General features: G+C 41.1%; 1 protein-coding gene across 1 annotated transcript in view; it reads left to right on the plus strand.

The window, feature by feature from the left end:
* Nucleotides 1-17,831, plus strand: part of ptprk (protein tyrosine phosphatase receptor type K) — a 123,351-nt gene that overhangs the window by 68,876 nt on the left and 36,644 nt on the right. The window contains exons 10-11 of the mRNA XM_032543630.1: nucleotides 7,395-7,528; nucleotides 8,335-8,416. Coding sequence (XP_032399521.1) covers nucleotides 7,395-7,528; nucleotides 8,335-8,416 — 216 coding nt within the window. The remainder of the gene's footprint in view (nucleotides 1-7,394; nucleotides 7,529-8,334; nucleotides 8,417-17,831) is intronic.

Consider the following 17,831-nt stretch of genomic DNA (forward strand, 5'->3'; position numbering starts at 1 on the left):
TGTGTACATGTGCATGCTGTGAATGTGTGTGTGTGTGTGTGAATGAAAACTGTGCGTGCTCCAGCTGTCATGTGCAGCTGACATGTGGTTAATAAGGTGTCACCAATGTGTGTTTGAGACGGAATGCTTTATTCATTCACATCCAATAGCTTACATATTCAATTCATCTCCCAGAGAGAGACAGGGGAGGAGGGCAGAGAGAGGGTGAAGGCGAAAGAGATTCAGAAAGAATGATAAGAGAGTGACAGAAAGGAGGGGTAGAAATGGGAGGCAAAAGAGGGTGAGCAAAGAGAGAAGTGGAGATGGTGAAGAAAAGCTATATGTAAATAGTCTGCTCATTATCTCAAGAATATCCATATCAGAATCAGGAATATGTCTGAATATGTAAACAGCTGAGCAGAGTTGTGTTTATTATTCTGCAGAAGAGATGGCAGAGGAGAAAGAAATGAGAAATCAAAGCAGAAGCGAGCACCGTGCATACGAATTTTAGCTGTTTCCCAGATAATGGAGCGCTTACAGTGTCCAGTTTAGGGTTTCAGCACTCTAAGACACTAACATTGCCAAGTTAAGGGTCACAATCCCCACTGGGAATGTTTTTACTTTGGCTAAGACAATATGGCGTTTTTGGAGACACACTTTTTTTTGCAGGAGGAGCTTGCTGATTCAGTAAGAAGTGGCTAATGTTTATTTATCATGAACATGAGAAGGCGAAGAGAAGAGAGAAGAAAGATCCACTCAGCAGGAGACATGTCTAAACATGAATAGGACCAATCTACATATATGAAAATAGATTCAGGTTCAATAAGACACATTGAGTGACGTGTGTTTCATAGCCAGGCGTCGACTTGAAAACCAGCTGCTTTCTGAATCTGTGAAAAGATGCTTTTGGAGCTCTGAGGGATATTGGTGATTATAAATATTGATCCAGAATCTTCTTGTTAGAAAGATATCAAAATAAAAGAATGAGGACCGCATGTGTGAATGTAGAAGGAGAGATGCCTCATGTTTATTTATTAGAAATATCATATGGGAGATGAGAGCCAGAGAAAAATCAAAGGAACAGGGAATATGTTTATTTCGCTTCTTGAGAAGTATGCGTGTTGGAGATTTGAGGTTCCTGCAGGACATTGATGACCATGAATATGGACAGAGTTAAGCTGCATTATTAATCTTTTGCTCTAAATATTTTATTTTTAAAATGTATTTATCGTGAAATTGAAAAAAAGATGAGGGATGGTTACTGGAGTACGAATCTGATGAACAGGAAAATGGAATACAGAATCATAGGAAAGTGCCAAAATATGACTTGTATATGTTAAAAATGTTTGGCAGTAGGACAGTAACCCAGGTTTCATTTTTCATTTTCAAAGCCCAAAGGGGCGCTGGGTTTTTGTTATTCCCCCGGCGGTCACGAAAGGTTGTTTTGATTTATAATGTAAGGCCAAGAGTGCCTTCTCCCTGTTGGGGGCTAGAGTTGACTCAAAGAAAGGGGGACTTTGGTGGGCGGGTGCATCTGGAGAAAGAGGGGTGACATGGGTTTCCAGTAGTTTGTACCCAGGTTTTTTCTCTTCCTTTGGGGGTGTCCCTTTCCTTTTTTGGTTTTGATTTTTTCCCAATAAAAATTTTGGTAGCCGAAAAAGGGTAAGATTTTACCCCCCCCTTGGTGCTCTGTTTTTTTCCTCGTGTTTCTCTTGGTAATGCTTGCGGGAGGGTGGTGGGGTGGACGGGTCCCCGAAGGGGTTTACTGTGGATGCAACAAAAGCTTTTTTTTATCTTTTTGCGGGGCCCTGTGTGTGTGGTGTGTGTGTGTTGTGTGGTGTGGGTGTGCGCGGGGTGCGTGGGGGGTGTATGTGGGGGTTTCTTCTTTCAAATATTCGAACCGTTCACCTTTACCTCCCCCATTTTCCTGGTCCCATGAACTTCGAGCTTTTTTTTGACCCTTTGCATATTGGATTTTAAAAAAAAAAAATAAATGGCCGAACAAAAAGGGGTTGGGGGGCAGAAGCCGGCTTTAACACGCTCTGGACACGAGGGATGGGGAGGTTCAAGCCCAAACTTAAATTTGTTAACGTAAACGAGAAAAGACAACCCCGTGGGGGATAACGTGACCCCCCCTACGTTGCCCAAAAAATAAAACCTAAAATTTTTTCTCTTCAACCCCAAAAAAAGTGCCTCCTTTTAAAGTCGCATAGGCTGTCGGGAGTTGCACTTAAGGGGTTGGGGTCCTTTCTGTAGTTTTTTGGGATCTTTTTGGGTTTTAAAGAATTTAAAGCAGAAAAAACCCAAGGCCAACCCCTGGGCCCCATTCCCGGCCCCATTTTGGGGTATTTTTACTTAAAATTCCTCGGGGGAAAAAGTGTTTATTTAACAAGTTTCCAAGGAGCCTACAAGTTTTTTAAATTTCCCCTATTTTAAAATATAAATAATTAAAAAAAATTTTTAAAAAACAATTTGGCAAAAAAATGTATAAAATATTTGATAAAACCCACCCCTACATTTTAAAACAGAGGATGGACAAGTTTTTTTTTATTAGATAAAAGTTTTAATCTTGGTTGGAAACAAGAAGTATGGGATTTAATTTTGGGTGTGGGTGGTGTGTGGGGTGTGGGCTTGTGGTTTTTTTGTGTGTGTGTGGGGGTGTCCCTGGGGGTTTGGTTGAGCAAAACTCTAATAAAGCCTTCCCCTGGTTCCGGTGACAGAGTGCATCAACACACAAAAACACACACACACCCACACACACCCACACAACACACATGCCGCTTGCATTACACAAAACCAGGGCCCAAAAAAACCCCGCAATATTTTGTCCACACATGCAAAAACACCCCAACGACTTAAGGGCTGAAAAAAATGACTTAAAATCATTAAACCGAGTCCACTTTAAAGTTTCTTTTTCTTTTTTACCCAACACACACACGAAAAAGAAACACAAAAACCCATATACACTCATCTAAAAATGAAGGGTGAATTTAGGCTTTGGGAAAACTTGAAAATACTCCCACGTTGGTAAATCGACTAAAACACAGCACACACTTGCCCCCCCCTACACAACTCCTCGTGTGTTCTGGGGGCTATGGCCTCCTGGCCCATATGTCCAGCATTTTGTAAAAAAGAAAAATTTATGACGGTTGCGACGAGGAAAAAAAAGCATGGGGCTTCGTCACGACAAAATCTTGCTAGTTTTTCTTTCTCTTCTTTTTTTCCCTTTTTTTTGTTTCTTTCTTTTTTAGTTGGTTTTCTGTCTTTCTTTGCTTTTTTTCACTCATCATAATCTAAATCAAAAAAAATTTTCAAAAACCCTCCCCCAAGCCTCGAGATTTTTAAAATTTAAAATACGTAAAGAAAGGAGGGGGTAAAACAAATTAATCCCCCCGACGGGTTTAGGTGAAAACGACCACTTTGGAGTTTTCCCAATGTTTTTTTGTTTTGTTATCATCATTTACATTTGACCCATAAAAATGAAAAAATGAGAGGGGTTTCCTTTGGGATTAATAAAAAAAAAGGATGGTGAAAAAAAACCCCCCGAAAAACAAACTTGATGATTTAAAATTTTTAGGCAACGGCAAATGACAGTGATGGAAAAAGGAAAAAAAATTTTGCATAAAACATTCCGTCTTGTTTTCTCTGGGTCCATAATGACCACTTACTTCCAAAGATCGTTTTATGTTATTATTTATTTTTAGTATTCCCCAAGGTTTTAAGTAACATTCATTTATTTAAGTTAACAACAGGAAAACGACAGACAAATTACGGTTTGTTGGAAATAAATATTTGTTAAAGTATATTTTTCTGAATTTTTGTTTTTTTTTCCTTTTGTTTGCTTGTTAATTATAAAATTTGTTTACTTTGTTTTTTGGGTTTGAGAGCTGACATGTTTTGACGTGCGGTTTTCAAAAAGTCATTCTGCTTCGTTACTGTTTCAGCCTCTCTGTTTCTGGGGTGTGTGTGTGTGGGTGGGGGTTGTTTGGGGTGTGTGTGTTTGGTTGGGGGTTTGTGTGTCATGTCAACTATAGGTTTCATCGTTGCAAAAAAGCACTTCCCAGCCTAAACCCCTCTGCAGCCATTACCAGAACCAACACACACAACACCCACAAAAACCCCCCCACACAAAAAAAAGCAAATAAGACAAAGAGAAAAAGAGTTGACAGCAATGCAAAATATAGATATTAAAGGAATAACATGCACTGTAATAGACACACACACACACACACACATATATATATATATATATATATATATATACCAATTTAGATACCACTACTTAGATATGACATGATTGAAGCTGTTGCAAAAAAAAAATCTCCATTCTATACTGATTGAAAAAAATGCTTGGTAGGTTGGTGTTGAGATGTGACTGAGAGAGATAAGATCCATATGATTTACTGTATTTGAGATAGACCACTGTGTGTGTGTGGTGTGTGTGGTGTGTTGTGTGTGTGTGTGTGTGTGTGTTGTGTGTGTGTGTGTGTGTGTGTGTGTGTGTGTGTGTGTGTGTGGTGTGTGTGCTGGTGCGTGCTCGCGCGCGGGTGTATCAAGTACATAAATCTTTGATGCAGTGTGTTTTAAGGTTGTGTGTGTGTGTATTTTGTGCTTTCGGCTTGTCAATCACAGATGCTTGACAGTTAGCTGTGATCTGGCTGACTGGTCCTGAAACATCACACATCCATCATATTTACGTGCAACTACATACACGTACATTTGTACATAATACGTATGTGTATTTATTCACTGAGAGCATCACAGGACGTAGTGCATGGGTACATAACAAGTCATATTTCGTATGAAAACTACAGTATATGCAATCAAAATATATATTTATAAAAACGTCATTGCTCATTCAGTCGTTTTTATAGTTTAAGTTACATATAAAATATTTGAAATACAATCTTATCTAAGTAGGTAAAGGGGATTATCGCTTACTAAATTTCTAGCTAAATCTGTGCTAATCAAAAATGAGATGTAGATAAAGAACAATTAAGGAGAGATTTGGTAAGCTTGTTATACTTTGGGATACATACACCAAATGGCAACAGTGGAATCTAGATGTTTACATATTTAAATTGCAGTTAGCAAGCAATTGCTAACCAAAGCTGTCTTCAGACATACACCACATAACAGTAATCTGATGCAGATTCAACATTTAGGTCTCATGTCTGCATAAACACAGTCACTTGCACGTAGAAGTCACCACAGCAATCTGACCAGGTCGGACCTTGTAACATTTCTCCCACTTTTAAATTGCACTAGTAAAGAACTGGAGGTGGTCACTATAGGGTTTCATATTTTTCCCGAAACTAAAATTAATCAGACGACCCATTTCCTGGGAATCCCGGGAACTAGCTGTTTTTATCTATTCATTTTTCAAAATCATTCAAATATGCTTTCCCAAATCCCAAACTGACATTTTTTTATATTATTTGTATTATTATTTGGGCAAAAGAACAAAGTTTATGTTCATCATCAACACAATTTGCAATGATCAATTCTGCTGCGTAATCAGTTGAGCTGCGTGCGTGACATCTGCTGCAGCACTAATTATGAAATGCCAGGTGGATTGTCTGGGACTTGTATTCTGAAAATCTAGGCAACCCATATAAAACCAATATTTTACAGAACTCCATTGTACAAACTAATGAAATGTGCTGAAGTAAACAGTTGAATGATTCCTAAACAGTTCTATTTAATGAAATCCATTCTGTGGCTGTTAAGATTTGTAAGCGGCTGCAAACGGGAATAAGTCGTCAAAGTTAATCAAAATATGTCCTTATTACGGCAGGGCAGGAATATTTCTCTTTTAAACACATACAAGTTCAATTTAATGAAAGAAAACGACGCACGGAAATGTACAACTGTGCCCTGCAAAAAGACAGGGCCATAGAAAATAAATAAATGACTAAACCCTCTGCCGCAATATCAGCATTGCATTGAACTTGTGACAACTAAGACTACATATTTCTTTCAGTTTACAATGCATTCTCACCCTGCCCTTTCTTTTTCTTCTGGAAGTGTGCTTTCAAGAAGCAGAGAGCGTTGATAGACGGTTTTGAGTTTTCGTGACAAATGGGCTGCAGATAGAAAACGCTTTCTCCACTTCCACGGATGTAGCCTACTGCTGCGTAATGAATTTAGTGAGCCTTTATTACCGTAGCTACATTACAGCACTGTCGCCTGCATCAACAGTACCATATGAACACAATAGATGCACACACCTTGCGTTTTTTATTTTGTTTTTTTTTCCATTTCCTGGGATTAAACCTTAGTGGTCACCAGTTGCTGCACTAAAGTCTTCCCCCTGCTCCTATGTATAGGATGGGTTAAATGCAGAGGACACATTTTGTTTTAATTCATGTTAGTGTTGAGAAATTACAATAAAGGAATCTTATCATTGTCTGCTTATGCAGTGCACTTATGGACTTTTGTAAAATCGGCAGCAGAAATCACTCACTAATAACATTAAATGATGAAAGTGATGAAATGTAGTGGATTCACTAGGATGGAAAAATGGGGTTTAAAAGATATCAGTCATGCAGCTTGTAAAACACTCTTCTCCCTCCATAACATTGCTTTTAAAACTCAGTGCAGTTCTTTCACCTCTAGTACTAAATGCAAAATTTCACCCTAGCATTGTGGCGTAAATATCCTGTCATGTCTTAATAAAGCTGTAAGGAACATTAACATAACAGACACCTATGTCTGAAAAACATAAAGTCATTACTTTCAGATAGATAAAGCTATGAAGATATGTGAAGAGGGCAGTATCAACCATTGTGGTAGACACTCTCTGAAGCAGCTCCCAAATAAAAGTCTTCCAGTTTCTTGTTTTGAAGGTGGAAAGCTTTTGATGTGAAGCAGCTGCAAAGGGTGTGTTTGCATTAACATTAAGTTCATTATAACTCTGTCAATGCGTGAAACTCCATATCTGCGAGTGTTTGATGAAAGTAACTGGATATAAATCTTGTTATGTGAGGTGTCTTTGAGTATCTACAAAAAGGACTCTATGGTTATTATTATTAGATGGAAGGTAAGGACAGGAAGCTAGGATTGAAACTAACTCCAAACGACATCATCTACTACTATATACCGCCAATTAGTTCACTATTAGATTTACGCAGCTTGGTTGTCATAATATTGCAGGTTAGTGCAGTTTCCACTTGTTAGGATGTCCCCTACAAATTTACATTGTTTACTGGTAGGTTGTTATTAAATATTTATTTAAAGCTCACAGATATCACGTCAGCTGTCGCACTCACGCAGCTTTGTATGACAGTCACTTGAGTATGTTGTTGATATGTCTCCTCTTCTTTTCTGCTGTGACCTTGTTTGAGTATGTTTCATTCACCTGGTCAGGCCCTTTGAAACCTTTTATGATTTTGTTCATTATTCTCTTTCCTCAGAGCCTCCGCACCCCATCGCCCCTCCCCAGCTGCTAGGCGTTGGCCCTACATATCTGCTGATTCAACTAAATGCTAACTCCATATTTGGAGATGGACCTATTATACTGAAAGAGGTATGTTTAGTAAGAGACATTGTATAGTTAAGCAATAAATTACCATGACAATTAGCATTTATCCTTTCATAGGAAAGCAGGAAAATAGACTGACTTCTGGGCGACATATGTCAAAGGAATAGTTCAACATTTTGGGAAATGTGCTTTTTTGCCGAGAGTTAGATTCAAGATTCAAAATCCTATATTAATCCCACAATGATGAGACGTTCAATGCCAAACGTGTCTGTATTCTAAATTTAAGGTAGAGCTAGCAGGCGGTTAGCTTAGCATAAACATTTAAAGTAGGTGGAAAAAGCTAGCCTGGCTCTGTCCAAAGCTAATTTATGTACAGATTGAGATTGAATGTGTGACTGTATTTATCATTTTTGTTTTCTGACACAATTGTAAAAAATTGTTCACATTTTGGAAAATGCATTTTTTTATTTTTGGGTTTTGGGAGACAAGATTATTACTTGAAGCCTATCTCTAGTTTTTTTTAAGGGATGTGAGCGGGGGCTATTTAATTCCCAAAAGGGCCAAAGGGGACTTTACAAGACAAGTCCCGGGACCATGAATCCTGCCATTAAAATAAAAAATTGCCTCTCTTGTTGGGCGTCGTGCCGTGGTTTTGCTGGGGCGGCGTGGTGCGTGCGGGGTTTTTGGTGGTGTGTGTGTTAAATAATCTAAGCTAATTATTTGTGATTGTACCCGCATAATTCTGAAAAATCTGAAACCCACATATATAAATAATCCACAAAAAAAAAATTTTTTTTTTTATTAACCCTATGAAACGGATGGAAGGGTAGGTAAATTTGAAAATTTATTTCATTTGACCCAGACACAAGTAGAATCAGAGTGTTACCCCCCGACCAGAGAGGGAGGGACGGGCAAATTGGCCCCCTTTTATTCCCCCCCGGACCAAATGTGCAGGTGGGAATAGACACTACATCGTTTTTTGACTGTGTTAGTATTTACTAGTATAAACAAATCAGTTTTGTGTTTACTATAAGAAAAACAACCATCCAGAAGTGCAAAAATAAGTTGAACACTGTTTGAATCACTAATAATCTTAAGTTCCTAAAAATTTTCCAGAAAAAACCCTTAATTTACTTTTTTTCCTCCACTTTTTACATGATAATTCAAAAATCATTGATCAAAAACATGACGAGCCCAAAGTTGATAAATTCCCTTCTGCAAAGAAAAAGGTAGGACCTTTATTCACCGGGGTGCTTGGACAAAAACTTTTTTGCCCGTTTGATTATCTATCGATCTGTCCGTCTACTGTTGTTCTTTTTTGTCTTGGTATCTATATTTTAGTTGGTAGAGTGATATTTAATTTTGGCGGCAGGGAAAGGGGAGAGGTGTACGAGGGTAAAATTGGGGAAGGGGCGGGGTTTGGGCCCCCGGACTGGGAAAGAGTGATTAAAACTGGAGCTCTCCCCATCTTCTCATTTTTTATCGGGATTTTTTTTTTTTTTTCTCCATTTTCCTTTTTTCCCTGCCACTCCTCTTCTTAATCTCTTCATTTTGGTTCCCTTGTCGCTGCCTTTCCCATTTTTTCTCTTTCCCTCTCCCCCCCTTTCCCTCTCTCCCTCTCTGGGATCATAGAGGGGGGGGCAAACCTGTTGACTTTGTAAAAATAAAACGACAAAATATAAAAAAACCCGTAGGGGGGAGAGAGACGAGCGAGAGAAAAAGGTTTTTTGATATCGAGAGAAAGAGAAAAATAAAAAAGCAGTGGGGGGGCTTTTGAATAAAAAGAATCAAGGGGGTGATGGGGGATATGAAAAAAAAACAAAGGGGGAAAAAAAAAAAGTAAAGGCACGGGGGGGGTGTGGGTGTGGGGTGTTGGGGGGTGTTGTTTTTTGTGTGTGTGTGGTGTGTGTGGGTTTTTTGGGGGTTTTTTGTGGTGTTGGTGGGTTGTTGGGTGTTTGTGGGTGGTTGGTGTGGGTTGTGTGTGGTTTATTTGCAGAAAAAGGAATCCTAGACTTGTTCGGGACTCATGTATTGAACATTTTTTTCCTGTTTGACGGGAAAAGGAAATTAAATTTCCTCTCCTCACTCACGCAGGAAAAACATTTGATTAAAGACTAAAAAATTGTATCCACTAATTTTTATTTGGGGTATTTAAAAAAATTGATTCAACTAAATAAAAAAAATATGGTTATGAATTTACAGAAAATTGCCCAAATTTTCAGTGTTTGAAAACATTTTGTTCTGACTAAAAAGTAAAAAAGGAACAATATTTTTTAATCTTCCAGGGGCTTTAGAGGGATTTCTACTCTAATGCATTTCAGACACTAGCACTGCAAGACAGTCCAGCACATTCCCCCCCCTGAACCCAAAATTTGGGGTTTTTTTTTGCACAGATTTAAAATAAAACAAGATATAAAAAATTTTTAATTTTGGGGGCAAATTTTTTTTTCATTTTTGCCAAACCGCTCGCTGTTTTCCCCCCTGTCCTCCATCCATCTTCAATTTTTCCCCTTTTTCTGGTCTCGGGTCCAGGGGCAAAGCTCCCCCAGGGGACCCCGATTCCCTTTCCCGAGCCACATCAACCAGCTCCGCTGGGGAATTCAGGCTTCCCCGGCCAGGGTTTTGGGATATATTCCCTCCACCTAGTCCCGGTCTTCCCGAGGGGTTCTCCCGGGGACGTGCCAGAACCCTCCCCCGGGAGGCCCCCCAGGGGGCACCCTTACCAAAATGCCCAACCACCTCAACGGGTCCTTTGACGCCAGGAGCGAGCTCACTTAAGCCCCAACGGAGACTGACCTTTTTCCCCTATCTCAAAAGGGACCCCGCCCCCCTCTGAGAAACTTTTTTTGGGCCGTTGTCCCCGGGATCTCTTTCTTTGGTATACCCAGCCTTCTGACCATGGGTGAGGGTAAAACGAAAACGCCAAAATCGAGAGCTTTGCCTTCGGGCCAGCTCTCTTTTCACCAATGGTAAAAATTGAATGAAAATACCCCGGGCTGCCCATCTCCAAAACCAATCCCCCCCCATTTCTTCTCACTCACAAACAAGCCCCCGGGGTTTTAAAATCCTTCCGGGGGTAAGGACCCTTCCCTACCAGAAGAGGGGCACTCCATCGTTTCCTGCTCAAAAACCGTGCCCAAATTTTAGAGGGCTGATCCCATCTCACCGCTTACACTCGGCTGCAACTGATTCAGTGAGTGCTAAAGGTCTGGGGCCAAAATGATCCCCCCCACCCCTGCCCCACCCCCCCCAACTAGCCTTGAACCTGCCCATAAATCGCAATCGGGATTGGTCAAAGCGCAGCCCTGGCGGAGGCCAAACTCATCTGACGAATCCGACTTCTGCCAAAGAACACGGACCAGCTCTCGTTTGGCCCTACAGAGTTTGGCATGGCCCAAAAAGGCACCCCCTCCCCCCATACTCCGCAGCACCCCCCACAGGCCCCCCCGGGGGGCCGGTCATACCCTTCTCCTCCCAAAAACATGTAGACCATTGGGCCTACCCCCAGGTCCCCCAGGTCCTGCGGAGTAAATCTGAGCCTTGCCCCCCCGACCAGGACGGAATCCGCATTGTTCCCTACAACCCAAAGGTTTTGACCGGGTCTGAGAAGGGGTATACCCTGAAATTTTGGCACACACCTTCTGGCCCCCCGTTTTGAAGGGGGGACCACCACCCCTGTCTGCCACTCCCTGGGCCACTGCCCAACTGTAAAAAGCTTGATGTTCCCTTTTTCCCCCCTAGGAGGCAAGGTTTCGAAGTACCTTTGGTGCCGACCAAAACTTCTTTTCCATTCTTCTCCAACTTGTCCCCCACCTCGGCTTTGCTTTTTCCGGCAGATGCTGCGCCCTTTTCCGTCAGAAACGCAACTGCCTCGGGAGTCCTCGGGATAACTTCCCCAAAGACTCCTTTTTTCGTTTGATGGCTTCCCGAAACAGGGTCCCCCATGGTGTCCGTAAATTTAAACCGCCCCTTTGGGGGCACCAAAGCCCCTAAGACCAAGCTCCCCCGCATTCCCCCCGGGAAAATTTTTTAACATTGTCCCTCAGGTAAAGGGCCCCCGCCTCCACGGGATACAAAAAGCTCCCCCGGGAGGTGTGAGTTGAAAGTCGTTGGACAGGGCCCTTCTCCAGACATTCAAAATTTACCCAATACCCTTTGGGTTTACCAGGCTGTCCAGAGTCTTCCCCACCCCCTACCCCAAACTCACCCCATGGTCTATTGCGGGTCCGCCCCTCTTCCCCCCGAGTGCCAAAAAAAGGGCCTCGATCAGATAAAGGGTTAAAACATTTCATTGCCCTTTGGGGCCAAAGGTGTTGGGATAAAGTACCTTTGACATCCCTAGTTTGAACAGGGTTTTTGTGAAAAATCATGACTACCAAAGCCAACAGCAGACAACCACTCTGGTTTAGATCAGGAAGGGCCGTTCCTCCCCAATTACGACCCACGTATCTCCATCTCGCTCACGTGTGTGTTGAAATCCCTAGCAATCTATGGAGCCCCTATAAACCCCTATAAGGATTATTAAAGGTCCCAAGAAGGGCCGAATAACCCCCAAAAATTTTGTTTGGTGCATATGCCAAAAAAACATCAGAGATTCCCCCCAACACAGGATAGGAAGGGGACCCTCTCGTCCACCGGGGTAAACCCCAATAGCGGCGCTCACCCGGGGGCTTTGAGGCCCCAGCGTTCCTCCCCCCGGTGGTGGGCCCATGGGAAGGAAAGTAGGCCCACTTTTCTTTGGGTGTGCCCCCCGGGGGCTCCGTGGCAAATCCGGCCACCAGCGCTTTCTAAAACTAACTTTTTTGACATAACAAAGTCTAATCGGGCATTTGATGCCCTTTTTGGGGTTTTTTCCGTCTTTCTTGGGGTCTTTATTCGTTATACAAATTTTTCCCCCGGGGGGCCCCAAAATTTTTAAACCCCCCTGCCATCAGGTAGATTTAAACACATTCAAAACACAAAAAACTCAATGTGCGCACACAACACACGAAAAATGCACCAGAAGGAATTTTTGTGGAAGAGCCACGTTTACACACAGGGGGAAAAATTTTTATTTAAAGGGAAAATTCCCTTTTTGTTTTTTCTTTTTGGGTTTAATTCCTCTGACCCAAACCCCCCCGGGAGTTTCGGAAGCTAGTTCCCCAATTTCAAAAAATGCAAACGACACACACACAACAAAACAAAACCCCACAGGGAAATGTGTGCACAAACACCGGGAAAACCCAAAACCCAGGTCACCACAAAAAAAACGGGTTTAATTTAATAACCATTAAAGTTAATATGATAAGGAAAAAGCCCAAAACCTGCAGACCCCAATTTGGGTTTTGGGAAAGATGAAAGTTTAACCCTTTCCTGTCTTTTTTTTGCTTACCCAACTCTTTTTTTACGTTTTTTTTTTTCTTTTTCCACTCAAATGTTTCCTCTGCCCCCCCCTGCCCTCTCTTCTTATTTCCCTGGGATTTTTTTTGGGGATTGATTCATTGCTTTTGTAAAAGGGGGTTTGAAAAATTAACCCAATTTAAAGGGAAAAAGGGGGTTGTGTGTGTGTTTGTGTGGGGGGGGTTTTTTTTTTTTTTTTTTTTTTTTTTAAGAGGACAGCCAGACAGAAGCCCGACAGACAGACGGGACAGAGGGGACGACAGAAAGTGATGAATAGTTTTAAAACCCAAAACCCGGTTTTTTCTGTTTAAAACCTTTTGGGCCCAGGGGGTTTAAAACACACACACAAACGGAGACACACTAACATGCGTGAGCACACTCAGAAGAGAGACACACTAAGCGGGATATCGAGATTGAAAGAAACAGACACGCAAACACACACACACACACACACACACACGCACGCACAAACACACAGAGAGAGTTTAGGGAGCTACAGTATTTCTTATATGTTGCACAAACTCAGCATCACTTGGATTAATGGAAGAATGGAATTACAAAACACACTCCCAGACATACAAGCACAGATGTTATGATGTACTTCTTTATATTTGTGAAAGCACACACATGCACACACACACACACACACAGTCAGCAGCAGTACGAAGCTTTAAGGGGCAGGTCCTTGGAACCTATTGACACAGTTCTGTACGCTGTGTGTGTTTAAGAAGTCAAGCAGTTTTACAATAATGTTCTGTGTGTGCATGTGGTAGTTCATGGCAAATTCTGATGGTTTTGGATCATTTTCTGCCTTAAATGGGTACATCTAGATCTGTAGTTTTAGGGAAGAAATACTTTAAACTCTATTGTGTATTAAAAAAACTGTGCACACACACGCAGTCAGAGAAAGCTGTAAAGATAAAGATTAAAGGGGTGTTTGGTGTTTTTTGCCCCCAACATCTCCTTCCAGGCAGCGCAGCAATGGTTATGTTTAGGGTTAAGGCTAGGGTTAGCTGCCTGGAAGGTGACGTTGGAGGCAGAAAACACCATCGAGCAATTAAACGACAAAATGTGACAGCTTTTCAGAAGAAAAAAATAGTCTATTAATGAAAAAATGGCTGCAATATTTACCATTAAAAAAGACAAATTAAAAATAAACAATGGAGAGTTGCGGTCCACATGTGATGTAATCGTAGCGGCTCGACGTATAGTATCATTGTTGAGGAGGCACACATCCGCTACTGTGAAACTTCCAAGCCTGTGCACATAGCCGTCCATGCAAAAGTATAAATTAAACTTTAAGGGATATTCAGCCTTTTTCATGAAGTCTTAAAATATTTAGTGCATATCTTTTTGCATTACTTTCTCCTGTCCTTAGAAGTTTGTTAAATTATACTTACCTCATTGCTTTTACCCACCTGCATTTTTGTGACTGTAAAGGTATTTGAATGTTGTTACTTCATTATTTTATTTTTCTCAGCTTGTTGATCTCTGACAAATCCCACTACCTCAACAACATCTACACTATTTCTGAAACTCTAGAAGTCCTGGTTGCTGATTTCATAATTGGCCTTTGCATAGAATCAAATTCCACGTAGTTTACAAGTGCAAATTGAATGAATGTTTCAGCGCTTATTTGCAACTTTCATGTGCTTGGCCCAGTGAGAAATGCAGAGAGAAAATGAGAGTGAATACCCGGAGTTTCATTTGTCTTTCTCATGACAGTGGAAGGATTACCAGGAACTAATTGGACAGATTAACTTGGATTTAGCTGCATCTCCTGTCAACCTTTTCTATTTCTTCCTTCATATCCTCTCCCCTTTCCTTACCTCTTTACTTCTCTGCTTTTCTTTAAGCGTGCGTCTGTCTCCTGCTCTGTGGTCTTTTTACTGCATATTTATTGGCCCTTTCTAATTCTTCATTGGATGGACAACTTTTGTTCTCTCGCCCTGAACCTTGTTCTATTTCATTTAGTTTAATTTTCTTTCCATTTGTTTTCTATTCTTTAATTCCAACTTCTGGATTCAGCTGATATGAAGCTTGCCGTCCTTGGTGTTATTGTTGGTGTTTATTGGTATTGTTGTTGTTTTCAAAGCTCCATCTGTGGAGAACAAAGCCTTTTAGTTCCAACATGAATCCAACCATTTGTATGTCTACCGGAGGAGGGGAAAGAGACAAGGCAGCCTCTGTGGTTTTACCGTTGGACCTGCTCCCGCTTGACTCTGGCCACATTCCAAACTAGTTATCGTCTCTCCCTGTTCCTCCTCTCTGCCTCTTTCACTCCTCCTTTCTCTCTGTTCCCTTTATCTGTAACTCGCTCCCTCCAGCCCCAGTTTCATTTTTTCACGCATTGCTTTGTTTTTACACTCTTCTTTTATTCATTTTATATGCTGCTTTCTTTGCCCTCCTGTTGTTTTCTTTCTTTCTTTACTGTATTTGTTCGTATTCTCTTACGGTCTCTTCTCCTACCCTCTTTTACTACCTACAGTAAATGGTTAAGAGAGCAATAATGACTTGTGGGTCAAGAAGGGAATGGGGTTTTGAATGTGTGTGTGTGTGTGTGTGTGTGTGTGTGTGTGTGTGTGTGTGTGTGTGTGTGTGGTGTGTGTGTGTTGTGTGCGTGCTAGTCATATATTTTGTTTAATTCCATGTTGAAGACTGAGAAGCAGTTTTAGCATCAAGAGACCTTGAAATCAATACAATTTATTACACTGCCGTAACTGTGTGCGTGTGTGTGTGTGTGCGTGCGTGTGCGTGTTTCTGTGTGTCCGTGTCCTAATAGCCAGGTTTATTGTGAGGATGACAAATATTGATTTAAACAGGGAGACAGAGAGGAAAAGACTTAGACAAAGAAGACAGATAGAGGGAGAGACAGGCATTAGGTCTCCCTCTCGCTCTATTTAAATGTCAACCATCCAATAACAGTTGAAGCAAAAATGAAATGTTCTGACCCTTCAGCTATTAACACAAACACACTTTCATTTTCTCTCACACATCTGTATGTCTCATTATTAGTGAGCTACATCTAAATGTTTGTATTTTGTGTGTGTGTGTGTGTGTGTGTGTGTGTGTGTGTGTGTGTGTGTGTGTGGTGTGTGTGTGTGAGAGAGTTGTGTTTGTCCTTCACTATGCATTCTTATTATGAAAAGTTTTATTGAGATGCGCGCACACACACACACACACACACAGATAAACACGCACACAGATAAACACACACCTATACGTGCTCTGCCCAGATTTAATCTTAAATCTGTCACAACCTATGTGTATGTGTGTATTTTGAGTAACAATTGAGTGCATGAGTGTCCGTCTCTGTAAAAGGTGTGTGGTGTGTGTGTGTGTGTGTGTGTGTGTGTGGTGTGTGTGTGTGTGTGTGTGTGTGTGTGTGTGTGTGTGTGTGTGTGTGTGAGTGAGTGAGTGACAGGCAGATAATGGGTTGTCAGAAAAAAACGTTGTGTCCTTGTGTTGTCTCCTCTGAAAGAGGAAGACCCAGAGAAAAAAAAGAGTGAGACAAGGAAGGGTTGGGGAGAGACTTTCGTCTTTATTTAAGGTGAGCTGTTTTTATTAAAAAATCCTGGAAGGACATAAGGAAGCATGTAGGTTACAAAGAGAGGAGCAGGGAACATCATCTGATGATAAAAATCACCATCACTGTGAATGAAGTCAACTTTAAATTAAATTTGCTCTGGATATGTCCAGAGTCTATCTTAACTGAGGCATATTTGTAATTGGCTGTATTGAGGCTGACTAAACAGATTGTTTTGTCATGATAACCTATTGCGCTCTCAGCTGTCAAAAATATCATATATCATCCAGTGTTAACTAAAAAAAAAAACTGGTGGACTGTAACTAAGTACATTCACTCAAGTACTGTATATATTTATATATTTACTATTTACTTAACTCAATTAGTTTCTAGTTACTGTTGCAGATCTATATTCTACACACAAAACCTATGGCTAGCTATTATTATTGAAAACTACTACTTACACATTAAATGATTACGATTAATAATTTGGTAATATTGTATGAAATATTGTCACACTCGCAGTGGTCATGTCACTTTCATTTTACAGATAAGCTATGTACTTTAACTTAATATTTAAAGGAACACGCCACCGTTTGTTGAAATAGGGCTTATTATGGTCTCCCCTAGCTGTAGATAGGTGAGCCAATGCATTTTTTGTCTCAATGCATGCATTGTGCATGTGAGGCAACAAAAACTACAACAACCTAATTACTTATTGTGGCCTGCGTATTCACGAGTACAAAAGCAATGATTTCCAAGGCAGATAATGACTTGGGACTGTATTGGTTGGAAGCACAGCCGAAGCACTGCTACATGGCGCCAAGATATCACACAGCAACTCTGTGCGAGTACAGGTCTAATATATCTAACATCCCGTAAAATAACCATGCGTCATGTTTACAGTAATCACTTACTCTGTGGATAGCTGTTTAATGGGTCCATTCTGCATTTTTCCCAATAGACTTTATCTAACTGAACAAAAATGTCGAAGATTGCAGGATGTCTCACGTCCTCGGGCTGTCAATTGATCACAACCTCCTCCTCCTCTTGTTAAATTTCCAAAGCATGCAGCTCCTCTTATGAAAACTCTGGGTCGTAGAGGTATGCTTCTGGATCTTGACTGTCTGAGAAGTCATCCTCTTTGTCTCTCACAAAATCCGCCATGTCTACTGTAGGAGAAATAGCCAGCTATTCACACTGCGTCTGATGACGGAAGTTGAGGGGTTTAAGGTGCTGCATGATCTCGGCGCCATGTAGCAGGGCTTTGGCTGTGTTTCCACCAAATATAGTCCCAAATCAATCTCTGCCTAGGAAATTGTCTAGTCTTAATCTGCATAGCTATTTGTACTCTTTGTGAATACACAGGCCACAAGAAGTAATTAGGTTCTTGTTGTTTTGTTGGCTCACTTTTACTCACAACATGCTAAGCCCTATTTCAACAAATGGTGGTGTATTCCTTTA

Source organism: Etheostoma spectabile, chromosome 18 (assembly GCF_008692095.1).
Source record: "Etheostoma spectabile isolate EspeVRDwgs_2016 chromosome 18, UIUC_Espe_1.0, whole genome shotgun sequence".
NCBI lineage: Eukaryota > Metazoa > Chordata > Actinopteri > Perciformes > Percidae > Etheostoma > Etheostoma spectabile.